General features: G+C 43.3%; 1 protein-coding gene across 5 annotated transcripts in view; it reads right to left on the bottom strand.

Moving 5' to 3' along the window:
* si:dkey-13n15.2 (protein transport protein Sec24C) overlaps positions 1-23,759 on the bottom strand; it is a 35,762-nt gene extending 12,003 nt beyond the window's left edge. For 2 of the 5 annotated variants that reach the window (XM_060907309.1, XM_060907314.1), the window contains exons 1-16: positions 23,547-23,759; positions 23,333-23,465; positions 22,979-23,249; positions 20,788-20,858; positions 18,561-18,629; positions 18,319-18,430; positions 16,213-16,340; positions 14,691-14,826; positions 14,472-14,575; positions 11,604-11,716; positions 11,324-11,515; positions 11,131-11,224; positions 8,410-8,514; positions 8,145-8,312; positions 1,202-1,298; positions 841-989 (exon numbers count right to left, since the gene is read on the bottom strand). In XM_060907309.1, coding sequence (XP_060763292.1) covers positions 841-989; positions 1,202-1,298; positions 8,145-8,312; positions 8,410-8,514; positions 11,131-11,224; positions 11,324-11,515; positions 11,604-11,716; positions 14,472-14,575; positions 14,691-14,826; positions 16,213-16,340; positions 18,319-18,430; positions 18,561-18,629; positions 20,788-20,858; positions 22,979-23,249; positions 23,333-23,338 — 1,815 coding nt within the window. In that variant the 5' untranslated portion in view covers positions 23,339-23,465; positions 23,547-23,759. Of the gene's footprint in view, positions 1-840; positions 990-1,201; positions 1,299-8,144; positions 8,313-8,409; positions 8,515-11,130; positions 11,225-11,323; positions 11,516-11,603; positions 11,717-14,471; positions 14,576-14,690; positions 14,827-16,212; positions 16,341-18,318; positions 18,431-18,560; positions 18,630-20,787; positions 20,859-22,978; positions 23,292-23,332; positions 23,466-23,546 lie in introns of all 5 variants that reach the window. The other 3 variants (XM_060907310.1, XM_060907313.1, XM_060907311.1) reach the window with 3 other exon arrangements.
* Positions 23,760-26,526: the final 2,767 nt, after the last annotated feature.

Raw genomic sequence — 26,526 nt, 5'->3', positions numbered from 1 at the left:
AGGAGCACTACATTTTATTTATTTATTTATTTACTTACTTACTTACTTACAAGAAAGGTTGCCAGAAATATTCACAGAGCATCTGCACTCTCAGAAAATAAAGTACATTATTGTACCTTTAGGGGTACAACGGCTTGTCACTGAAGCAGTACCCTCTAAGGTACTTAGGTGTACCCTTTAAATACTGCTAGGGAACATATATGTACCTTTTTGGCCCTAAAAAAGTACACATAGTTACCTTGAGGTCCAATAATGAGCCCTACGGGGTACATTAGTGCAGATTGTACCTTGGGGAACAGAACTGGACTCCTACTGTACCCCTATTTCTGACAGTGTAGTTAAGACAAGAGGTGTTTATCAGGAATGGGATCCAAACAAAAAATTGCGCCAACGAGAGGTCTTTACTTTCAAGCGCTCAGGTGACAAAGAATACAACAGTACTTAATAACTGTCTGGTCCAGGTCACAGTGGTTTAAATTAGACTGGTCGCTTGTTTATATTTTGGGAAATAAACCAAAGTAAACTGGTTCGAAAATATCATGGGTAGGTAGAAACAAAAATAATAATTGCACGAGTAATGAGACCAGTAATACTTGAGTGATGTAGCTGAGGTTGAGGAACTCTGTGAGCGCTAGAATACTGGGTTTTCTCCAGTGTTTCCAGGAGCAAAACAAAAAATCTCTTCCAGTTTAGGCCACATCCACTTCAGATTTAAATCAGAATGTATATGGATACTTTCTGCACGAAAAACAGATACAGATAGTGGCACTGTGTTCCATCCCTAATACACAGATGACACTACAGAATTCATTCCCTCTCCTCAGTCAGTCCTGTTCTCACCTGTATCGCCACACCTCTCGTTTCATCAAGCGACTTGCTGTGAGTGAACTCAAATGCCAGGGCTGTGTGCCAATCAAGCGCTGCCATGGCAACACAGTGGGATTCAGGGCCAGGGAGGAAGGCGCCATAGCAACCAGACACTCGTAATTCTACAGAAACAGAGACACGAGTCACAAACCATCATCATTAGTCAATCCATGTCATTAACTTTTCAGGCCAATCTTTAATCATATGGAATTATAACTGAAGGACGGATATTTGTGTCAGGGAAATATAATCCAAGACAATACAATAATTTAAGTTTTTGTTGTAATTTATAACAGACATTGTATTCTCTTTCAAGCACGGTTAGTTATGTTACCTTTGCTAACAAAAAGTCGAAGCTGAGCTCGGTAGGCCATGTCACTGTCCACGCCCCTCCAAAGATCTCCAAGGAAACGCTCTCTTTCCAGCGCAGACTAGAAATAATCACGACAACAATGCACTTACAACACTATCTGGTAAACATGTATGCACTTTATACTGTATGTGATCTCAAATGAACCCAGTGACAATAATTTCTTTGTATTATTATTTTTTTGCACAAAAATAAATCACATACCACAAAACTTTTGAATGCTTGATTCTGATTAGCCAGAAGGTGTTTAATTTTACAAAACAGAGTGGCTTTGACAGTAGCAGTAGTGTTGGCTGTTAAGCAAATCACAGGTTTATATTTATGCACTCGCTCTAATGAGCTAATTCACAGGGACTTGTATGGCAGACACTCCCATAATAAAGACTAATAAATAACGCTGGTTACGAATGTAACCGTGGTTCTATGACTAAGTGGAAGACCGCCAGGGCGGTGCTGAAAGCACTAGTGGAAGGATCTTTGCATCCGCGCGTTTCGAGAGTCGCATACAAAAGTTGTCATCTCATGACGTATGACGTGCCTGCCTATATAAGGCAACATCCCACGTCATTTGGCCTCAAGATCATTCTTGCGCAATCCGAGTGACCAAAGACCCTGGCGGTCTTCCACTTAGTCATAGAACCACGGTTACATTCGTAACCAGCGTTCTATTTCCTTCACTCCAGACCACCAGGGCGGTGCTGAAAGCACTAGTGGAAGATGAATACCAACCCAGTCACGAGGAATTCAGAAGAGCATCACCACCTTCTGGAAGAACAGCTGCACACAGCAATGGCATGGACGCAACATTTAGCCTGTAGTACCGGGCAAATGTACATGTATTGGACCAAGTTGCAGCAGCACAAATGTCAGAGAGTGGTACGCCCCGGAGAGCTGCCCATGATGTTGCCTGAGCATGTGTCGAATGGCAGCAGACAGGAGAGGGCACAGTACGTCCCATAGATTCATAGGCATGGGTGATTGCCTCCACAACCCAACGGGAGAGCCGCTGCTTGGACAGAGGCCTTCCCCTCGGAGCACCACCAAAACAAACAATTGGTCTGTTGTACGAAAGGCTGCCGTCTTATCAAAATAAAACCTCGGAGCCCTGACAGGGCACAACTCTGCACGCAAGTCCGTCCTGTCTGCCGGTATAGCAGTCAGCAAAATCGGCTGGTTGCTAAACTGGGGAGATAAGACTTTAGGGAGGAAAGCTGGGTTAGGCCACAATGAAACACTGTCAAACATAGGGCCCCAACGAAGACAAACAGTACTCACTGAGAGGGCATGTAGCTCACTCACACGCCGGGCTGTTGTGATGGCAAGGAGAAAAGCTGTTTTAACAGATAGCCACTTAATGTCAGCTGCTGACAGGGGCTCATAAGGAGGCAAGCAGAGGGATTTGAGCACAGTGTTCAGATCCCATGGCGGACTCCGCACAAAACGGGGAGGATTAAGACGAAGTGCCCCTCTCAAAAAGGCTACCACCAGCCAGTGGGACCCAAGTGAAACACCTCCAACCTCTGAACGGTGGGCTGTTAGTGCTGCAACATCCATCTTAAGTGTAGATGCAGCCCTGCCAAGCTCTAAAAGGTGCTGCAGGAAATCTAAAGTCTGTGGAACAGAGCAGCTTAGGGGGTCGATGTTGCATTCCACACACCAATCACAGAACACCTTCCACTTGCCTGCATACAAGCGTCGGGTAGATTCTGCACATGCGTTCACCACAGTGTTCCTGGTCCCTTCTGAACACTCCAGTAGTAGCCCCGGGGCCCCAAGGGCCACACCCAGAGCTTCAGGCGTTCAATCCTGCCCTCCATCTGCGTCAGCAAGTCGGGCCTGCTGGGCAGCTGACAAGGGGGTCCCACTAGTAGTGACAGTAGGAGCTGGAACTATGGCCTGGAAGGCCAATGAGGAGCTATCAATAGCACATGGTGACTGTGATCGTGCACACGGCAGAGAGTCCTCCACAACAGTGGTAGAGGGGGAAAGGCATAAAGGATGGCCCTCAGCCAGTCATGGGTCAGAGCATCCTGGCCCAACGCTGCCGTTTCTTTTCCCAGGGAAAACCATGTTGGACAATGAGTTGTCGGACTGCTCGCAAACAGGTCCACAGTTGCTCTCCCATAGGTTTTCCAAATCTGTTCCACCGTGTCTGGATGCAGTTTCCAATCCCCTTGAGACACCTTGCCGTGTGACAGAGCATCTGCCACACTGTTTAGGTGTCCAGGTAGATAAGATGCTCTTATGGAAGGGAGGTTGTCCTGAGCCCATACTAGGTGACTGTGAGCCACCTGAAGCGCAGCTACAGACCTTGTGCCCCCCTGATGATTGATATAGAAAACAGTTGCCACATTGTCTGTACGTACCAATACATGTTTGCCCCGTAGCACTTCCTGAAAGTGGCCCAATGTCAGAAACACCGCCATCAACTCCAGTGTGTTGATGTGGGACATGCGCCACAGAGCAGGCCAGGTGCCGTTCACACCTTGCCGACGCCAGACTTCACCCCAACCCATGAGGGAAGCATCTGTCCGGATAACCTCCCACCGTCCCGGTGGGGGACCAAGTGGAACTCCACGAGTGAGAAAGTGTGCCTGGGACCAAGGTCTTAGCATGAGCATGCAATGGCGTGTTATTCTCACCCTCATGTGCCTGTCTTGCACTGGACACAGATGCAGTTGAAGGAACCATCTCTGAAAAGCCCTTAGCCACAGAAGACCCAGAGGAATGACTACTGAGGCCACTGTGAGTTTCCCCAACAGCTGAAGGAGAGAAACGTAACGCTGAGTTCCCCCGACACGAAGGTGGTTCACTCCAGTGAGAATTGAACTTATTCTATCTGGCGTGGGACTGGCCAGCATAGTGTTCGAATCCAGGGCAAGGCCGATAAAATGTGTTGCCTGGACTGGGACCAGTTTGCACTTCCTCTGGTTCACCCTGAATCCCAGAGCCGTAATGTGTAGTAGCAACCGGTGAGCATGTTCCCTGGCCTGTTCAGGCAATGCCGCACAAAGAAGCCAGTCGTCCAAGTAAGGGAGCACTCTTATGCCCTCCTTCTGAAGGGGTTCTAGTGCTACTTGGACGCATTTCGAGAACACCCTTGGCGCCAGAGAAAGTCCAAAGGGGAGAACTCTGAACTGAAAAATCTTTCCAATGAATGAAAAACGAAGGAAGCGCCTGTGGTCCGCGGCAATGGGTATGTGAAAATAGGCGTCCTCGAGCTCTACGGTCACAAACCAGTCCTGGTTTGTGACCGCTTGCAGTACATCTGTTGTTCGTAGCATTCGAAAAGGAAGCACCTTCAAGAAATGGTTTAACCTTCTTAAATCTAAAATCGGCCTGAACCCGCCGTCTTTCTTTGGAACGAGAAAATAAACTGAAAAGAAACCCCCTGGATGAACAATGGGGTCGACCATCTTTATGGCTCCTTTTTGTAGTAACAACTGAACTTCTCTCAACAAGGCTTCTGCCTGTCTTGGATTGGTTATAACTGTCTGCCTCACACCCGAATGCATTGGTGGCTGGCGGCGGAATTGCAAGCGGTACCCTTCTGAAAGGGTGGTGAGTAGCCATTGGTTGGTTGTTATTTCGCGCCAACGCGCTAGCTGGTTGCCTGTAAAAACTCCTGCCACTGGCCCTGACCTGTCAGTGGTCCTGTCTACATTTTTCAGAAGGGATGGGGGGGCGACGACGGCGGGGAGGACCCGTCTGTCGAAAAGGGCGAAAACTCACATGTGGCTGAGTGCCACCCTGCCTGGCCGAGGGAGATGAGAGAGGTGGGGGATTGGGGGCCTGCTGCTGGGGTCGATGGGGAGACCTTTGTGCAGCTCTAGGGGCCACATGCCTAAAGCATGAGGCAGAAGGGTTTGGCGGAGCTCTGAAAGTGGGTGCTATGCCCACATGACGGGAGCGAGACTCTGTAACAGACACACGTCTGTCAAGGGCCTCTTGTGCTGCTGGCCCAAAGACCTGTCCAGGTGCCAGTGGGAGGTGCCTCAGGTTGTTCCTGCATACTTCTGGCAGAGGCGATTGAGCCAGCCACACTTGTCGACAGGCTTGCAGCAAGGTGCCCAAGGTAGTGCCACACTGGTTGGCAATGACACCCATAGCCTGCAGTGCAAGTTCCAGTACCTCAGCCGCCAGTGGGTCTGCCGATGATGTGTTGAGTGTCGAGTGCAGCATAACAAGCATGTGAGGCAGTGAGTTAGACACCCTGCCAAGAAAGGCAGTAGAGTTGTAAGCACGAGCAAGTAGCTCGTCTGTGCGGCGGCACTCAGCGTTACGGCAACACACCTGCTCCCGAAGTGCTTCATCGGGAGACACAATGAGCGAAGCAATGCTTGATTCGACTACTGGCATGCTACCCAAGCCAACAGCACCGGGGTCCTGCATTGCCGCAAGCATGCGAGACATCTGGTCTGGACGGGCAGGTTTCGTAGCAGCCTCCAGGGCAGAGGCCACCACAGAAGTAAAGTCACGACACTGTGGAATTACCGGAGAGGCGCGCTGAACACGGCGCAGGAACATGTTCTCAGATCCGGTAGGAGGCGCTGGGGTGTCCAATTGCAAACGTGTAAGCAAAGCCTTCAGTGTGGCCTCCACTGAACCAACCACTGAGGCAGACTCCCCAGATCGCCCAGAGGTAACATCACTGCCCGAATCACGGGGCTCAACACCTGGCAGGACTTCGCTTGGTGGCTGCGCCGAGGAAGAAGGCTGACTGAAAAAGGTGTCTGAGGCAGCCACAGACATCACTTCCTCTTGGTCAGGTGGCTGAGAACATGAGCCAAGGCACTCCGTGCAGCGATCATGTGCATCTAGCACCTCCATGAGGTTGGGGCAAGTGGAACACCTCACTGAATCCATCTCAGTGTCTACTCACCCACGATTTTTTTTTTTAAGAAAAGAAGCAAGATGTAGCGCTGCTTGCTAGCCTGGCAACCAAGGCTAGCGAGTTTGCAAGCGCAACTTTACCGCTACAGACAACGATTTACAAGCAACCAGAAAACCGATGCTCACGTAAAGTTGTAAGTACACGTTAACGTTATTGGCAACCAAATCGCTAACTCACTCAACACTGACAAACCTGCCGGCAACCGAGCAGTTTGTGACAAGACTGATATAATAGCTGTCCCTGAAAACTTGGCAGCCAAGATTCAATGACTATCGATGCATAAACAACCTCAAAATAATGTTAACCAAGTTACCTTAGCGACCAAACAGCTCGCGTGGAGTCGAGTCCCACTGAAGTCCTCTTCAGTCACGAGCTGCACTGTAGATTGTCGCAGGTATTCCCACAGTTAACTGATAGCACACACAGGATTCCAATAGAAAAGATGCGATTCCAACGCGAGAAAAAAGAAGAGGCCAAATGACGTGGGATGTTGCCTTATATAGGCAGGCACATCATACGTCATGAGATGACAACTTTTGTATGCGACTCTCGAAACGCGCGGATGTAAAGATCCTTCCACTAGTGCTTTCAGCATCGCCCTGGCGGTCTGGAGTGAAGGAAATAGAATGTCTTCTTATTTAACATAGAAAAATGTACAATAGTTATTATTCTATGCACATTCACTGGATATGAGCAATCGCGTGCTCTGATTGGCTACTCTACTACTCGGCTATCAGCTCATATACCGTGATTAGAGAAAAACAAAATGGCGGAGTGCATCAAGTCAGATATATCACTTTGTTATCAAGTATTTAAAAGAAACAGAAATTGCTAAAAGAATATAGCGTCCCCCCCAATATCTCCTGTTCCACACTCCAGCCCAGTTGGTGGCGGTAATGCACCTTTATGTTGGTTTGCCAACTGCCAAAAAACCCTAAAGAAGAAGAAAATGGTGGAGCATGTTGCTGAACCAACCGAGAACGAAATAAAAACTCTACTCAAAAACAAAACCCTCCAAAAAAACCAAAAAAAAGCAACAAAAGATGGAATAAAAGCATTTGATTGTAAGAACGTCTTTTTTTTATTTTTCAAGAATTATTATTATAGCATTTTTCACAAATTGCTACTGACATTTCATCGGTTTGTTTACATTCTAAGCGGAAATGATTTTGTCAGATGTTTTGTCCAAAGTTTTTATTTATCAAATTTGCAAAAAATAAAAATGCTCTGTTTCTCAAAATCCAGTAAATGTCGATATCATAAAGCAGTTGTTCCATTCAGTTTCATCGTACATGGCTTATAGCCAACTCGTGCTACGTGCCTCGTCGGCTACCAGCTCATGTACGATGTGATTTCATGGAATAACTGTAAAATAGAGTGAAGCTTTCTATAAGAAGACATTTATTTCAAATTTATGTAAGGAGTCTCCAGTGTAAGTGCTCAGTAAGTTTTTTGCCACGGTAAAGCCTTCAGGACTTTTCAGCTTCTCTGTAACAGCATTTTTTGTCTTATTAACTTCAAGAGAAAGGAAAAAGAGAAGCTGGTGAGAGAACGACTGTTTATATCTGTGAGAATGTAAGTGACTTTAATTCATGCTTGTTCCACAACATTAACTGTGATTATGAACTGATACAGCGTATGGCTCGCAAACTGCTGTGATGTAAGAATAATAAAACACTTTAGGATGTGCTGTTATGGGAAAACAATCACACTTCGCTGTTGATTATTTAACAGAATGCCCATTTCTTTTCATTTCTCATATATGGTATTTCATCATACTGCATTAAAAGAGCTTAACCCAACTGCTTTAAATGCATCTTTCATACACCGGGATGTTCTTGCTGTATAAACATAGACATATTGGTAAGCATTCAACATGTGTTTCTGTTTTAATTAAAGCATAGAATCTATTAATGCAGATAAAATAAGATCAGGCGAGTTAATAAATAACTAGAAACAAAACTGCTGACTATACCATTCAAGTCAGCATATGTTGTTCTCTGTGTGTAGTACCTGTAGGCTGTTGTAGCAGATAAGCCTTCCCCCTGTGAGGAAAGGGATATGTCCTGGCCAAGCCCCACCCACATTCGGCTGTGAAAACACAAAAAGCTGAACGCTGCAGCCTTGATTGACACACGCCTTAGCCAGTGATGCAGAAGAGTCCGGTGCCTGGAAGATTGACTAAAATAAAGAGGATAGAAAAATAAAGACAGACCTGACTACACAGGAAAAAACAGTTAAATTCATATTGATGTTGTTGAATTATTGTTTATTTCACCTTTGGTTTGCTGGAGGAAAAGAAGCTCAGGGAGCTTTGCTTCTCTGAGCTCTCAGTAAGAGGTGAAGAGTGGAAGATCAACAGCTTCCCAGGACAATCTGCAGCCTGTTGAAGTGAAAAAAGACAGTGATGCTGCAGTGCCTGTCAGTCTCAATACAGGAGGTGTGGCCTGTGTGCCTGTCAGTCCTGGTACATGAGGTGCGGCCTCTATTCCAGTCAGTCCTAGTAAAGGAGGCGTGGCCTCAGTTCCTGTCTGTCCCAGTAATGAAGGTGTGGCCTGTGTACCTTTCAGTCTCAATGAAGGAGGTGTGGCCTGTGTGCCTTTCAGTCTCAGTGAAAGAGGTGTGGCCTGTGTGCCTTTCAGTCTCAGTGAAAGAGGTGTAGCCTGTGTGCCTGTCAGTCTCAATGAAGGAGGTGTGGCTTGTTTGCCTTTCAGTCTCGGTGAAAGAGGTGTGGCCTGTGTACCTTTCAGTCTCGGTGAAAGATGTGTGGCCTGTGTGCCTTTCAGTCTCAGTGAAGGAGGTGTGGCCTATGTACCTTTCAGTCTCAATGAAGGAGGTGTGGCTTATGTGCCTTTCAGTCTCAGTGAAGGAGGTGTGGCCTGTATAGCAATCAGTCTCAGTGAAGAAGGTGTGGCCTCTGTGCCTATTCAGTCTCTGTGAAAGAGGTGTGGCCTGTGTTCCTTTCAGTCTCAGTAAAAGAGGTGTGGCCTGTGTGCCTTTTAGTCTCAGTGAAAGAGGTGTGGCCTGTGTGCCTTTCAGTCTCAGTGAAAGAAGTGTGGGCTGTGTGCCTTTCAGTCTCAATGAAGGAGGTGTGGCCTGTGTTCCTTTCAGTCTCAGTGAAAGAGGTGTGGCCTGTGTTCCTTTCAGTCTCAGTGAAAGAGGTGTAGCCTGTGTGCCTGTCAGTCTCAATGAAGGAGGTGTGGCTTGTTTGCCTTTCAGTCTCGGTGAAAGAGGTGTGGCCTGTGTGCCTGTCAGTCTCAATGAAGGAGGTGTGGCTTGTTTGCCTTTCAGTCTCGGTGAAAGAGGTGTAGCCTGTGTGCCTGTCAGTCTCAATGAAGGAGGTGTGGCTTGTTTGCCTTTCAGTCTCGGTGAAAGAGGTGTGGCCTGTGTACCTTTCAGTCTCGGTGAAAGATGTGTGGCCTGTGTACCTTTCAGTCTCGGTGAAAGATGTGTGGCCTGTGTGCCTTTCAGTCTCAGTGAAGGAGGTGTGGCCTATGTGCCTTTCAGTCTCAGTGAAGGAGGTGTGGCCTGTATAGCAATCAGTCTCAGTGAAGACAGTGTGGCCTCTGTGCCTTTCAGTCTCTGTGAAAGAGGTGTGGCCTGTGTTCCTTTCAGTCTCAGTAAAAGAGGTGTGGCCTGTGTGCCTTTTAGTCTCAGTGAAAGAGGTGTGGCCTGTGTGCCTTTCAGTCTCAGTGAAAGAAGTGTGGGCTGTGTGCCTTTCAGTCTCAGTGAAAGAAGTGTGGGCTGTGTGCCTTTCAGTCTCAATGAAGGAGGTGTGGCCTATGTGCCTTTCAGTCTCAGTGAAGGAGGTGTGGCTTGTGTGCCTTTCAGTCTCAGTGAAAGAGGTGTGGCCTGTGTGCCTTTCAGTCTCAGTGAAAGAAGTGTGGGCTGTGTGCCTTTCAGTCTCAATGAAGGAGGTGTGGCCTATGTGCCTTTCACTCTCAGTGAAGGAGGTGTGGCTTGTGTGCCTTTCAGTCTCAGTAAAAGAGGTGTGGCCTGTGTGCCTTTCAGTCTCAGTGAAAGAAGTGTGGGCTGTGTGCCTTTCAGTCTCAGTGAAAGAAGTGTGGGCTGTGTGCCTTTCGGTCTCAATGAAGGAGGTGTGGCCTATGTGCCTTTCAGTCTCAGTGAAGGAGGTGTGGCTTGTGTGCCTTTCAGTCTCAGTGAAAGAGGTGTGGCCTGTGTGCCTTTCAGTCTCAATGAAGGAGGTGTGGCTTGTCTGCCTTTTAGTCTCAGTGAAGGAGGTGTGGCCTGTGTTCCTTTCAGTCTCAGTAAAAGAGGTGTGGCCTGTGTGCCTTTCAGTCTCAGTGAAGGAGGTGTGGCCTGTGTGCCTTTCAGTCTCTGTGAAAGAGGTGTAGCCTGTGTTCCTTTCAGTCTCAGTAAAAGAGGTGTGGCCTGTGTGCCTTTCAGTCTCAATGAAGGTGTGGCTTGTCTGCCTTTCAGTCTCAGTGAAGGAGGTGTGGCCTGTGTTCCTTTCAGTCTCAATAAAAGAGGTGTGGCCTGTGTGCCTTTAGGTCTCAGTGAAGGAGGTGTGGCCTGTATGGCAATCATTCTCAGTGAAGAAGGTGTGGCCTGTGTGCCTTTCAGTCTCAGTGAAAGAGGTGTGGCCTGTATGGCAATCAGTCTCAGTGAAGAAGGTGTGGCCTGTGTGCCTTTCAGTCTCTGTGAAAGAGCTGTGGCCTGTGTGCATTTCAGTCTCAGTGAAGGAGGTGTGGCCTGTGTGCCTTTCAATCCCAGTGAAAGAGGTGTGGCCTATGTGGCAATCAATCCCACTGAAGTAGGCGTGGCCTATGTGCCTATCAGTCCAAGTAAAGAAGGCATGACTTCTCTGCATATCAGTCCTAGTAATGGAGGCGTGGCCTGTGTGCTTGTCAGTCCCAGTGAAAGAGGCAATTCCTGTCTGCCTCTCACTCACAGTAATGGAGGCGTGGCCTCATTATTGTATCTCTCAGTCACAGTATAGGAAATGTAAAACATTAACAATCAGGCAGGTATTCTCTACCTGTAGGATCTTGAGTCCGGCTTGAACAGGAAGATCTTGCGAGCCTGAACTGTCCTGCATCTCCACATCAAACAGCGGAATTTGTTGTAGAACACTGCACATAAATAATCATATTCAATCCTTTGCACACCCTGCGTAAACTGTTCCAAAAACCCAAATCACATCACTAACTTGATGTGCTGTCCATTAATACCTCTCTACAGTGTGTCTGCAGTCTCTGAGTGGGACCAGAAGCCCCTCCTGCACAGGAAGTTCCAGCTCATCTGTGTCTGTCAGGACCATCAAGTGGGGGCGGGACAACATCGGACTGAGATCATAGAGGTGGATTCTACTGTCATAAGTAATCAAACCAACTCTCAGGTCTGATTGTGCCTCATCTTCTCCCCTGAAAGAAGATCATGAGAGTCACAAAGAACAGCAGAGGTCACAGTGCGTATGTATTTTGCGTGAGCTTTTGTGTGAGAACGTCATACCCATTTAAAGACTGGAGGAGGGTACAAAGCTGCTGGCAGATGAAGTCCAGTTGTCCTGATCTTATTGCAACAGCAGTGACATCAATTGCTAGGAGCAACACAGCAGGTTGTCCCTTCACACAAAACGCAGAGGATATGATAAAGTGATAAGTAATCACACACACATACGCAAACACCCAAATATATGACATGTCCCAAAAAAACCCCAAACGCTGTGTACAAAACTACAAATTAGACAAACTGACAGACACTAGAACTGCCAGAACTTTCAGTAGTTTTATAATATTCAAATTTCCATAATATTGGTATCCAAGGACAAAAAAATCCAAATTTGAATGACTAAGATCTCACATTCTACTTTTAGGTGCCCAAATTAAGTATGCATTTAATTTTTTTTTGTCTAAATCACACGGCATATTTTACTTTCACAATTTTCTATGATGTAAACATTTTCTGATTCAATAATTACATTAAAATACGAGTGGAAGTTCTTCATTTTCAACTGAATCTCTTATGTATTCTGTGGACATATAATACACTGCAGTACAATGGTATTATATTATATTATATTATATTATATTATATTATATTATATTATATTATATTATATTATATCTTTCTATCTAGTCAACATATACAGTGGTGCTTGAAAGTTTGTAAACCCTTTAGAATTTTCTATATTTCTGCATAAATATGACCTAAAGTAGCATCCACATAAATGTCAGGACGCAAGGTTTCCCAGCAGACATTGCACAGACCATCACACTATCTCTGCTAACTTACCTTCTTCCCATAGTGCATCCTGGTGCCATCTCTTCCCCAGGTAAGCAACACACACGTACCCAGTTATCCACATGATGTAAAAGAAAACGTCATTCATTAAATCAGGCTACCTTCTTCTATTGCGCCATAGTACAGTTCTGATGATCACATGATCATTATAGGTGTTTTTGGAGGAAGATAGAGCACTCAGGATGGGCACTCTGACCAGTCTCCGACTATGTAGCCCCAGACGCAGCAAGCTGTGATGCACTGTGTGTTCTGACACCTTTCTATCATAGCCAACACTAACTTTTACAGCAATTTGTGCTACAGTAGGTGTTCTGTGAGATTGGCTCAGACAGGCTAGCCTTCGCTCCCCACGCACATCAATAAGTCCTGGGTGCCCATGACCCTGTAGCTGGTACACTTCAATCATATCTTGATGCCTTCATTTCCAGTCCATTGTGGTGGTGTACAGAGGCAAAATGATCAAAACAATGTCTATACAGTGGTGCTTGAAAGTTTGTGAACCCTTTAGAATTGTCTATATTTCTGCATAAATATGAACTAAAACATCATCAGATTTTCACACAAGTCCTAAAAGTAGATAAAGAGAACCCAGTTAAACAAATGAGACAAAAATATTATACTTGGTCATTTATTTACTGAGGAAAATGATCCAATATTACATATCTGTGAGTGGCAAAAGTATGTGAACCTCTAGGATTAGCAATTAATTTGAAGGTGAAATTAGAGTCAGGTGTTTTCAATCAATGGGATGACAATCAGGTGTGAGTGGGCACCCTGTTTTATTTAAAGAACAGGGATCTATCAAAGTCTGATCTTCACAACACATGTTTGTGGAAGTGTATTATGGCACGAACAAAGGAGATTTCTGAGGACCTCAGAAAAAGCGTTCTTGATGCTCATCAGGCTGGAAAAGGTTACAAAACCATCTCTAAAGAGTTTGGACTCCACCAATCCACAGTCAGACAGACTGTGTACAAATGGAGGAAATTCAAGACCATTGTTACCCTCCCCAGGAGTGGTCGACCAACAAAGATCACTCCAAGAGCAAGGCGTGTAATAGTCGGCGAGGTCACAAAGGACCCCAGGGTAACTTCTAAGCAACTGAAGGCCTCTCTCACATTGGCTAATGTTAATGTTCACGAGTCCACCATCAGGAGAACACTGAACAGCAATGGTGTGCATGGCAGGGTTGCAAGGAGAAAGCCACTGCTCTCCAAAAAGAACATTGCTGCTTGTCTGCAGTTTGCTGAAGATCATGTGGACTAGCCAGAAGGCTATTGGAAAAAAGTTTTGTGGACGGATGAGACCAAAATAGAACTTTTTGGTTTAAATGAGAAGCGTTATGTTTGGAGAAAGGAAAACACTGCATTCCAGCACAAGAACCTTATTCCATCTGTGAAACATGGTGGTGGTAGTATCATGGTTTGGCCCGGTTTTGCTGCATCTGGGCCAGGACGGCTTGCCATCATTGATGGAACAATGAATTCTGAATTATACCAGCAAATTCTAAAGGAAAATGTCAGGATATCTGTCCATAAACTGAATCTCAAGAGAAGGTGGGTCATGCAGCAAGACAATGACCCTAAGCACACAAGTCGTTCTACCAAAGAATGGTTAAAGAAGAATAAAGTTAATGTTTTGGAATGGCCAAGTCAAAGTCCTGAGTTCATGTGAGGAAACCCACCAACATCCCAGAGTTGAAGCTGTACGGAGGAATGGGCTAAAATTCCTCCAAGCCGGCGTGCAGGACTGATCAACAGTTACCGGAAACGTTTAGTTGCAGTTATTGCTGCACAAGGGGGTCACACCAGATACTGAAAGCAAAGGTTCACATACTTTTGCCACTCACAGATATGTAATATTAGATCATTTTCCTCAATAAATAAATGACCAAGTATAATATTTTTGTCTCATTTGTTTAACTGGGTTCTCTTTATCTACTTTTAGGACTTGTGTGAAAATCTGATGATGTTTTAGGTCATATTTATGCAGAAAACTCTAAAGGGTTCACAAACTTTCAAGCACCACTGTACACAGTGAATAGACATATGAGATCCTATTTATAATCCTGGTTACCTTTTGTGTTTCCAGGATCTCATATGAACCCAGACTGAGCTCTGGCCTCTTCTCCCGGTCAACTCGTTGCCCCTTGTTTGTTGGCTGATATGACTGCCATGGCACTGAGAGTTCAAGAGAGGGAGAAAACAGTGCCAATACTGTCTTACACAGCTAAAATGTAATCATGTAGAAAAAAACTGAAGAAATGTAAGAAACTAAAGTCTGATTTATTCGGACCTTCCGTGAGTTTGCCGCAGAAAGGGCAGTAGAAGCGCTGCCCGCAGTCCTGCCAGCTCATAGCAGGACTCATAAAGGCACCACACACACCACAGCCCTTAATACAGTCCCCTGTGTTACACACTGGCACTGGTATCTGCACAAAAAAAAAAGAAAAGAAAAGAAACAGCACACACCCACACAATAAGCATGGTAGCACAAATTTCTGGAAGTGAAGCACAGAGTTAGGTCGAAATCACTAAAGCCTAGATGACATATTTACTGTACATAACTGTAGACTGTACAAACCGTACAAACATATCAGTGAGAGAGATAAGTGTAATAAGGCTAGGTTCAGACAACTTGAATCCGATTTTCTGGCATATCTGATTTGAGCAAGAGAAATTTTCTGCAGACATACTGTAAACACCGGACTTTTCCAAATTCAAGCCAATAAAATTCAAGACACGTGATTTGATGTGTTTTTTTTTTAATCATTCATCTTTAAAGCTAGACGGCCTTTCGATTTCATAAAATCAGTTAAATTCAGTTCCCTCTGAAATTTGGTCATTGTGATATATGTTTATTTCTGTAATATCTAAAAAAAACCAGGCCATTCTGTGGCTAGGAAGTTATTTCATTTGAGGGGATTCCTTAGCAAATAATGTGCATGAAATCGCTCGCTTCACACAGTCAAGCAGACAGAGGAAGTCCGTGTGCGCATGCACAGGTTTACCTCCTTCTTTTTCTTTTCCTTCTTCTTTTGGGTTTTACGGTAGCTGGCATCCAGTGTTGCATTACTGCCATCTACAGGTTTACCTTTGACCGTGCACTGACAGTTACATCATTCTGTCGCGAAACGAACAGCTGATCACACCGAGGTGCTCGCTGATCGCCGATATTTATCAGTTTGGTCCTGCGTTTCTGTTCTGTTCGCAACATAACCTCTTTTCTTCTCGCTTTCCATTACTGTAGTCGGTCGTTCACATTTCATTCGCATCCTCTATTTTTCTCTCCTGTTTCAAATTTGTATCCCACAATGCCTTGCGCAAACAGGGAAAGCCCACCATGTGATGCATGACGTGGTATCTTAAATTGGGTCATGGTGAAGCAAGAAAAAATAGCGGAGAATTTAGGGCCACGTTGCCTTAAATTCATTAATTGTTCTATTTTTTTAAAAAATCATAAAATTGGAAGCCTGTGATTCGAATTCAGTAGCTTTCGGTCCACTAAACAAAAATAATTGAGTGCCAGGGAAAATTCTTTTTATGACCTACACTTGAAAAATCTGAAAGGCAGTCTACCTTTAATAATGCGAAGAACAGTAACAGATGGAAATGAGCAGGAGCTCAGGTCAGGTCAGGTCAGATTAGATCAGATCAGAACTATAGACTGCATACAAAATTGGCATGTTTTTGCTCCGATTTTGTACATACCTGTATATTTGGGTGTTCATGAGTGTACGAGTGGGCATCTGCAGGCTTGATTTGAGCTTTAGGGATCTTGATCTATCTATATGTAGATCCTAAATGCATACACATACCTCTTTAATCTCAGGTCTGGCCATGGGGCAGAAAATGGCCGCCAGTGGCAGATGGCTCTGCTGTGCCGATTGGGCCTCAACAGGAAAGCTGTAGGACGTGCAGCGAATAAATCGAGCAGTCGCGTTACCTACATACATGGAACAGATTGGAAAATCAGTCAATAACTTGACATACGGTATATGGATCTAATTACAATATGGCACTATGACATCATAAATCATACTACAACCCCGATTCCAAAAAAGTTGGGACAAAGTACAAATTGTAAATAAAAACGGAATGCAATAATTTACAAATCTCAAAAATTGATATTGTATTCACAATAGAACATAGACAACATATCAAATGTCAAAAGTGAGACATTTTGAAATTTCATGCCAAATATTGGCTCATTTGAAATTTCATGACAGCAACACATCTCAAAAAAGCTGGGACAGGGGCAATAAGAGGCTGGAAAAGTTAAAGGTACAAAAAAGGAACAGTTGGAGGACCAAACTGCAACTCATTAGGTCAATTGGCAATAGGTCATTAACATGACTGGGTATAAAAAGAGCATCTTGGAGTGGCAGCGGCTCTCAGAAGTAAAGATGGGAAGAGGATCACCAATCCCCCTAATTCTGCGCCGACAAATAGTGGAGCAATATCAGAAAGGAGTACGACAGTGTAAAATTGCAAAGAGTTTGAACATATCATCATCTACAGTGCATAATATCATCAAAAGAGTCAGAGAATCTGGAAGAATCTCTGTGCGTAAGGGTCAAGGTCGGAAAACCATACTGGGTGCCCGTGATCTTCGGGCCCTTAGACGGCACTGCATCACATACAGGCATGCTTCTGTATTGGAAATCACAAAATGGGCTCAGGAATATTTCCAGAGAACATTATCTGTGAACACAATTCACCGTGCCATCCACCGTTGCCAGCTAAAACTCTATAGTTCAAAGAAGAAGCCGTATCTAAACATGATCCAGAAGTGCAGACGTCTTCTCTGGGCCAAGGCTCATTTAAAATGGACTGTGGCAAAGTGGAAAACTGTTCTGTGGTCAGACGAATCAAAATTTGAAGTTCTTTATGGAAATCAGGGACGCTGTGTCATTCGGACTAAAGAGGAGAAGGACGACCCAAGTTGTTATCAGCGCTCAGTTCAAAAGCCTGCATCTCTGATGGTATGGGGTTGCATTAGTGCGTGTGGCATGGGCAGCTTACACATCTGGAAAGACACCATCAATGGTGAAAGGTATATCCAGGTTCTAGAGCAACATATGCTCCCATCCAGACGATGTCTCTTTCAGGGAAGACCTTGCATTTTCCAACATGACAATGCCAAACCACATACTGCATCAATTACAGCATCATGGCTGCGTAGAAGAAGGGTCCGGGTACTGAACTGGCCAGCCTGCAGTCCAGATCTTTCACCCATAGAAAACATTTGGTGCATCATAAAACAGAAGGTACGACAAAAAAGACCTAAGACAGTTGAGCAACTAGAATCCTACATTAGACAAGAATGGGTTAACATTCCTATCCCTAAACTTGAGCAACTTGTCTCCTCAGTCCCCAGACGTTTACAGACTGTTGTAAAGAGAAAAGGGGATGTCTCACAGTGGTAAACATGGCCTTGTCCCAACTTTTTTGAGATGTGTTGTTGTCATGAAATTTAAAATCACCTAATTTTTCTCTTTAAATGATACATTTTCTCAGTTTAAACATTTGATATGTCATCTATGTTCTATTCTGAATAAAATATGGAATTTTGAAACTTCCACATCATTGCATTCCGTTTTTATTTACAATTTGTACTTTGTCCCAACTTTTTTGGAATCAGGGTTGTATTAAACTTATTAATATTAATAATGTTTTCTGTCAAATGGCCTCATATTTGATCGATATCTCATCTCATCTCATTATCTCTAGCCGCTTATCCTGTCCTACAGGGTCGCAGGCAAGCTGGAGCCTATCCCAGCTGACTACGGGCGAAAGGCGGGGTACACCCTGGACAAGTCGCCAGGTCATCACAGGGCTTTTGATCGATATATATATAGTAAATTAATAAATTTATTCTTGTGTTTAGGATTGACTTGTGGACATGTACAGTTGTGTGGTACCTCTGTCCTCCAGAGTGCAGGAAGTGCTAGAGAGTGGCGGGACAGAGGACTGAGGCTCAGATGCAAATATTTTCCCCTCCCACTGAGCCCTGTCCTCACTCATTACCTGCACCTACAGTGAGCAAGACGATCCAAAACAGTGTTATATTTCAATCTAGTGTTACAATCCATTCCAACTCAGTGTATTATAGCTCAACAGTCTTCACCAGGTGAAATTAGATCAGTCATTTCTAGGCACTTACAACACTGGGTAGTAGCTGAGGGTCCAAACCATAGCGGGACTCTGATTTAGGGCTGGATATAGGACTCGTCTGAGTGAATGACACAGAGATCACTATTACAGTTACAGTGTATATACTGTATACGTAGCATTACAATAATACATTCTAAGGAAATTAATAATAATTCCTAACAGGAGAAAGAGAAAAAAGGACATAAATGTAATATATTTTTGACTATTTTGAGTTGGTGACGCTACAGCGGCCTCATAGCTCCAGGATCCTGGTTTGATCTTGAACTGAGATGTTCCATACACATGTTCTCCCCGTGTCTGCATGGGTTTCTCTGGACTTCTGGTTTCATCTGGCCTCCCAAAAACATACAAGTAGGACGACTAGAGACTCTACATTGTCCCGAGGTGTGAATGTGATTGTGAACGTGAATGTGTCCTGTGTGCATTAGACAGGTGTCCCATTCAGAGTTCCCAGGAGGCACCATGACTTTCTAGGATAAAGTGGTTACCGAGGATGAATGAATAAACTGATAACAGAGATTTATAATAATAATAATAATAATAATAATAATAATAATAGAGATTTAATGTAGTTATGAAGCAACATACATTTTTTTTTTTCATTTTTTGTTCAATCATGCAACTTATTCCTCGTAATCCTCTTAATCGTCCCATGAACACTGTAGCATGTCATGTTTATTTACTGCATTGTGTGATTGAGACTGGAATTGCACACTGCACATTTTGCACCTTATTTTATCTATGCTAGGGCTGCCAGAATGAATTTGACTTCAAATACTGTTTGGATACTATTCGAAAGACAAAAAAAAAAATCCACATTCGTTCACTCACTTTCAGTAACTGTTTTATTCTGTTTAGGATTACGGTGGATCCAGAGCAAAGGTGGACAAAGTACCCAATTTCATTACTTCAGTCAAAGTACAGCTCCCACAGGTCAAATGTTGCTCCGATACAAGTGAAAGTTGTCCAGTCAAATTGTTACTTAAGTTAAAGTACTGAAGTACTTGCTTTTAAAAATACTTAAGTATTAAAAGTACATTTATTTGTTAACGTAACTCCATTTTTACATGCTAACTAACAGTGTCCAAATTAACTAGCTATGTGTAAACGTAGTGTGAATGGTTGTCTGTGTCTATGTGTCAGCCCTGTGATGACCTGGCGACTTGTCCAGGGTGTACCCCGCCTTTCGCCCGTAGTCAGCTGGGATAGGCTCCAGCTTGCCTGCGACCCTGTAGAAGGATAAAGCGGCTAGAGATAATGAGATGAGATGAGATGAGATGTGTAAACGTTAGCTGTGAACAAGGCGATGGAAACTTGGCAGGCAAATCCATAGAAAGTCATTTGACTAACCAGACTGCACAGCTATTGCAATGTTATCGCTAGCTCTAAAAGCACAGACAACTTCGTTGCAAGCTTTCTCTTGGAATAAAACTTTTACATCCCTCAATATGCTTCCGCAGGTTGGAAAGTGAGTTTTTGTAGGCTGTGATGTGGTTCATTTTCGGCAAACAAAGCAAATATTTAAAACGAAACAAATCTTTAATCCTTTCAGAAAACTGAAACATGAGTTCTAGGTAAAGCCATGGGTGCATGCACTGTCCAGAAGAACCGCCTCCTTCCATTCTGCCATCAACTGATTGTGTTAAATAACGCTGCTGAGAAATCACTGAACTTGATTTTATCCAGTCTATGGACGTGATGTGACCCTAGTGATTATTGATCGCCTGTCTCAGTGTCACCTGCGAAAAAACCAATCACGTTTTAGAAAAGAAAAGAAAAAAACATCCATTTTCAAAACCACTTCATAGTAACGAGTAATGAAGACCTTGATAGAAATGTAGTGGAGTAAAAAGTACGATATTTGCCTTTCAAATGTAGTGAAGTTAAAGTCATAAGTTTCCAAAAAAAATACTCAAGTAAAGTACAGATACTCATAAAGTGTACTTAAGTACAGTACTCAAGTAAATGTACTTCGTTACTGTCCACCTCTGATCCGGAGTCTATCCCGGAAACACTGGGTGCGAGACGGGAACAGTCCATTATAAAATTCCTCATTCAAACAATTAATATTTTTATAGCCACTTAATATAAGTCTTTTGACTGCTTGTTTGTTGCTGCATGATTCCCATGGAGGTATGACATACGTATGGACATTGTTGCATAAATAATTAGATGAATGTGATAATAAAAATCAGCTTGATGTTCTTGTCTCTCACCAGTTGTGAGTTGATTCCCTGTAGTGATGTCTGTGCTGGGCTTCTTGTATCAGGAACAGGTTTATACACACCTGTGTCCGGAATAATACATGCTTTTAAAAAGTGATATAAAACACCAAGGAATGACAAACAACTTATTACAGTGGTGCTTGAAAGTTTGTGAACCCTTTAGAATTTTCTATATTTCTGCATAAATATGACCTAAAACATCATCAGATTTTCACCAAGTCCTAAAAGTAGATAAAGAGAACCCAGTTAAACAAATGAGACAAAAATATTATACTTGGTCATTTATTTATTGAGGAAAATGATCCAATATTACATATCCGTGAGTGGCAAAAGTATGTGAACCGCTAGGATTAGCAGTTAATTTGAAGGTGAAATTAGAGTCAGGTGTTTTCAATCAATGGGATGACAATCAGGTGTGAGTGGGCACCCTGTTTTATTTAAAGAACGGGGATCTATCAAAGTCTGATCTTCACAACATGTTTGTGGAAGTGTATCATGGCACGAACAAAGGAGATTTCTGAGGACCTCAGAAAAAGCGTTCTTGATGCTCATCAGGCTGGAAAAGGTTACAAAACCATCTCTAAAGAGTTTGGACTCCACCAATCCACAGTCAGACAGACTGTGTACAAATGGAGGCAATTCAAGACCATTGTTACCCTCCCCAGGAGTGGTCGACCAACAAAGATCACTCCAAGAGCAAGGCATGTAATAGTCAGCAAGGTCACAAAGGACCCCAGGGTAACTTCTAAGCAACTGAAGGCCTCTCTCACATTGGCTAATGTTAATGTTCATGAGTCCACCATCAGGAGAACACTGAACAGCAATGGTGTGCATGGCAGGGTTGCAAGGAGAAAGCCACTGCTCACCAAAAAGAACATTGCTGCTTGTCTGCAGTTTGCTAAAGATCACGTGGACAAGGCTATTGGAAAAATGTTTTGTGGATGGATGAGACCAAAATAGAACTTTTTGGTTTAAATGAGAAGCGTTGTGTTTGGAGAAAGGAAAACACTGCATTCCAGCACAAGAACCTTATCCCATTTGTGAAACATGGTGGTGGTAATATCATGGTTTGGGCCTGTTTTGCTGCATCTGGGCCAGGACGGCTTGCCATTATTGATGGAACAATGAATTCTGAATTACACCAGCGAATTCTAAAGGAAAATGTCAGGACATCTGTCCATGAACTGAATCTCAAGAGAAGGTGGGTCATGCAGCAAGACAATGACCCTAAGCACACAAGTCGTTTTACCAAAGAATGGTTAAAGAAGAATAAAGTTAATGTTCTGGAATGGCCAAGTCAAAGTCCTGACCTTAATCCAATTGAAATGTTGTGGAAGGACCTGAAGCGAGCAGTTCATGTGAGGAAACCCACCAACATCCCAGAGTTGAAGCTGTTCTGTACGGAGGAACGGGCTAAAATTCCTCCAAGCCGGCGTGCAGGACTGATCAACAGTTACCGGAAACGTTTAACTGCAGTTATTGCTGCACAAGGGGGTCACACCAGATACTGAAAGCAAATGTTCACATACTTTTGCCACTCACAGATATGTAATATTGGATCTCATCTCATCATCTCTAGCCGCTTTATCCTGTTCTACAGGGTCGCAGGCAAGCTGGAGCCTATCCCAGCTGACTACGGGCGAAAGGCGGGGTACACCCTGGACAAGTCGCCAGGTCATCACAGGGCTGACACATAGACACAGACAACCATTCACACTCACATTCACACCTACGGTCAATTTAGAGTCACCAGTTAACCTAACCTGCATGTCTTTGGACTGTGGGGGGAACCGGAGCACCTGGAGGAAACCCACGCGGCTACGGGGAGAACATGCAAACTCCGCACAGAAAGGCCCTCGCCGGCCACGGGGCTCGAACCCAGGACCTTCTTGCTGTGAGGCGACAGCGCTAACCACTACACCACCATGCCGCCCGTAATATTGGATAATTTTCCTCAGTAAATAAATGACCAAGTATAATATTTTTGTCTCATTTGTTTAACTGGGTTCTCTTTATCTACTTTTCGGACTTGTGTGAAAATCTGATGATGTTTTAGGTCATATTTATGCAGAAATATAGAAAATTCTAAAGGGTTCACAAACTTTCAAGTACCACTGTAAATGCTTGAAAGGAAAAGAAATAGCATCAAAAATTTTAAGCTAAAGAGCTTAGTGGCACGCACCATTGCAGTGTGGCTGTAGGTGGGACCAGTACGCTGCCCCGGGCTGCGAATAGTCCGAGTTCACTGGCATTGCTGGAGGACCCATAGCAGCCGGCCCGTTCTGAGGTACACCGTTTAGATGTTGGTGATAACCAGATGGAGGAGAAAGAGTAGGTAATGCAGAAGGAGAGCAAGCTGGAGACGTGATCATACCCCAACCATTCCAGCCCTCACATGTCTGCTGGTGGTGGCTATAACCGTTGTCAGAAGCAGGGATCTCCATCCTCTTCCTCTTCAGATCAGTTTAAAGTGTCATTACAGCAACGTGAACCTTCTGAATGAGAACAGTTGTGCAAGATAAAACCACGTGATTACCTGCATGTTAGTGATGTGATGTGATGATAGTCTGATCTGACAAGCTGCTCACAGGATGGTTCATGGTTGATTCCCGGATCATGGAACTTAATCTAGTATCATGAAGACTGAGCATGCAACTGGACCTAGTAATCTAATACAGCATTAATAATAATAATAATAATAATAATAATAATAATAATAAAGGACATTGTACATGATATTAAAGATTCACCTGCCTGGATGTGCCGCCATCAGCTGATTCTGTGTCCCAGGCTGATGATTCGCACCGTCTGCACCATTCCTGCTTTATTTTAGATGTTTTTGATCAATCCTTGTTCTGTATTTTTACAAGAAGCGCTGTGTGATCGCAGTGTAGTTGTAGTGCCTGGAGTCAGTCACAAGCTTGGTGTGGGATCTGGAGGAGCGGCCATTTTCCGGTGTACATTTTCAGCTCTGCACTCCAGAATAATGAGAGAGTGAATCACCCGGGAGTCGATACTTTTGAACAACCGAACAAATGAATCACCTTTTCATACTCATTATATTTATTCTGTTTTAACTGCAGCATCCGTGAGAACAATAAAGCAATATGACAATAAAGTTCTTGAATCTTTGAAACTGCGGATTTTCTACCTGAGACATGTTGAATAATGACGTTTTAAAATCTTTAGAAATTACCAGTTCAGTTCTATTTGGGCCACTTTATAAACTCATCAAAGTCATGAATCAAACTACTGTATTATGGAGTCCATAAAGTCCCGAAAGGGGATATTTTTTAAATCATGTACCCATAAGTTATTATCTTATGTCCGCTAGTTATTATCTTGTGTTCTAGTTATTATCTTGTGCCCGCAAGCTATTATTTTGTGTGTTCTAGTTATTATCTTGTGCCCACAACTTATCTTGTGTTCTAGTTATTATCTTGTGGGTTCTAGTTATTATTTTGTGCCCACGAGCTATTATCTTGTGTGTTCTAGTTATTATCTTGTGCCCACAACTTATCTTGTGTTTTAGTTATTATCCTGTGTGTTCTAGTTATTATCTTGTGCCCACAAGCTATTATCTTGTGTGTTCTAGTTATTATCTTGTGCCCACAGCTTATCTTGTGTTCTAGTTATCTTGTGAGTTTTAGTTATTATCTTATGCCCACAAGTTATTATCTTGTGCCCACTAGTTATTATCTTGTGCCCACAAGTTATCTTGTGTATTCTAGTCATTATCTCGTGCCCACAAGTTATTATCTTGTGTGTTCCAGTTGTTATCTTGTGCCCACTAGTTATTATCTTATGCCCACAAGTTATTATCTTGTGTGTTCCAGTTATTATCTTGTGCCCACAAGTTATTATCTTGTGTGTTCTAGTTGTTATCTTGTGCCCACTAGTTATTATCTTATGCCCACTAGTTATTATCTTGTGCCCACAAGTTATTATCTTGTGTTCTAGTTATTATCTTGTGCCCACAACTTATTATCTTGTGTGTTCTAGTTATTATCTTATGCCCACAGGTTATTATCTTGTGTGTTCTAGTTATTATCTTGTGCCCACAAGTTATCTTGTGTGTTCTAGTTATTATCTTGTGCCCACAACTTATCTTGTGTTTTAGTTATTATCCTGTGTGTTCTAGTTATTATCTTGTGCCCACAAGCTATTATCTTGTGTGTTCTAGTTATTATCTTGTGCCCACAGCTTATCTTGTGTTCTAGTTATCTTGTGAGTTTTAGTTATTATCTTATGCCCACAAGTTATTATCTTGTGCCCACTAGTTATTATCTTGTGCCCACAAGTTATCTTGTGTATTCTAGTCATTATCTCGTGCCCACAAGTTATTATCTTGTGTGTTCCAGTTGTTATCTTGTGCCCACTAGTTATTATCTTATGCCCACAAGTTATTATCTTGTGTGTTCCAGTTATTATCTTGTGCCCACAAGTTATTATCTTGTGTGTTCTAGTTGTTATCTTGTGCCCACTAGTTATTATCTTATGCCCACTAGTTATTATCTTGTGCCCACAAGTTATTATCTTGTGTTCTAGTTATTATCTTGTGCCCACAACTTATTATCTTGTGTGTTCTAGTTATTATCTTATGCCCACAGGTTATTATCTTGTGTGTTCTAGTTATTATCTTGTGCCCACAAGTTATTATCTTGTGGGTTCTAGTTATTATCTTGTGCCCACAAGCTATTATCTTGTGTGTTCTAGTTATTATCTTGTGCCCACAACTTATCTTGTGTTCTAGTTATTATCTTGTGGGTTCTAATTATTATCTTATGCCCACTAGTTATTATCTTGTGTGTTCTAGTTATTATCTTGTGCTCACTAGTTATTACTTGTGTCCACTAGTTATTATCTTGTGCCCACAAGTCATTATCTTGTGTGCTCTAGTTATTATCTTGTGCCCACAAGTTATTATCTTGTGTGTTCTAGTTATTATCTCATGCTTACAAGTTATTATCTTGCGTGTTTTAGTTATTATCTTGTGTGTTTTAGTTATTATCTTGTGTGTTCTAGTTATTATCTTGTGTTCTAGTTATTATATTGTGTGTTCTAGTTAGTATCTTGTGCTCACAAGTTATTATCTTGTGTGTTCTAGTTATTATCTTGTGGGTTCTAGTTATTATCTTGTGTGTTCTAGTTATTATCTTGTGGGTTCTAGTTATTATCATGTGCATAACAAGTTACCCAGATAGCAGAGGGACGTTGAAACGGCGCCGATTCTTGGTCAGAATGGTCGGTTTCCGTCGTAAGTCAGAAAATCAACGCTGAAACGGCGCCGTGAAACGTCGATTTCTCCGCCGTCGGAGAAGGTCGATTTATCACTGTTGAATCACCGTGGGTAAAGGTTGATCTGTCAACCATCAGAGAAGGTCGAATATACGATGTTGAACCATCGTCACTTTTGCTGGCCAGTTTTCAACATTGGTAGGATGAGCAACTAATTCTGGCCCGTAGCCAGGGGGGATTGGAGGGTTCGTTCGATCCCCCCCGCGACACCGCGCCCCAGACACACACGCCCCTCAAGATTACTCAAGATTTATTCATTTGTTCATGTCCGATGAATATACATTGATTCACATTTAAATTTACAATATCAAATCCAGACTAATCAAAAAAGAAAAGTAGACTAAGTGAGGACGAGTTAGAAAAACGGGTTCATTTCTCCTATGTTTATGTTTACACGTTTTGTTCAGACTGCTTTACACCCCAATCCAGTGG

The sequence above is a fragment of the Neoarius graeffei genome, chromosome 24 (genome assembly GCF_027579695.1).
Source record: "Neoarius graeffei isolate fNeoGra1 chromosome 24, fNeoGra1.pri, whole genome shotgun sequence".
In the NCBI taxonomy this organism is placed as follows: domain Eukaryota; kingdom Metazoa; phylum Chordata; class Actinopteri; order Siluriformes; family Ariidae; genus Neoarius; species Neoarius graeffei.
Note: the sequence above shows the minus strand (reverse complement) of the source record. Positions and strands in the feature narration are given on the sequence as shown.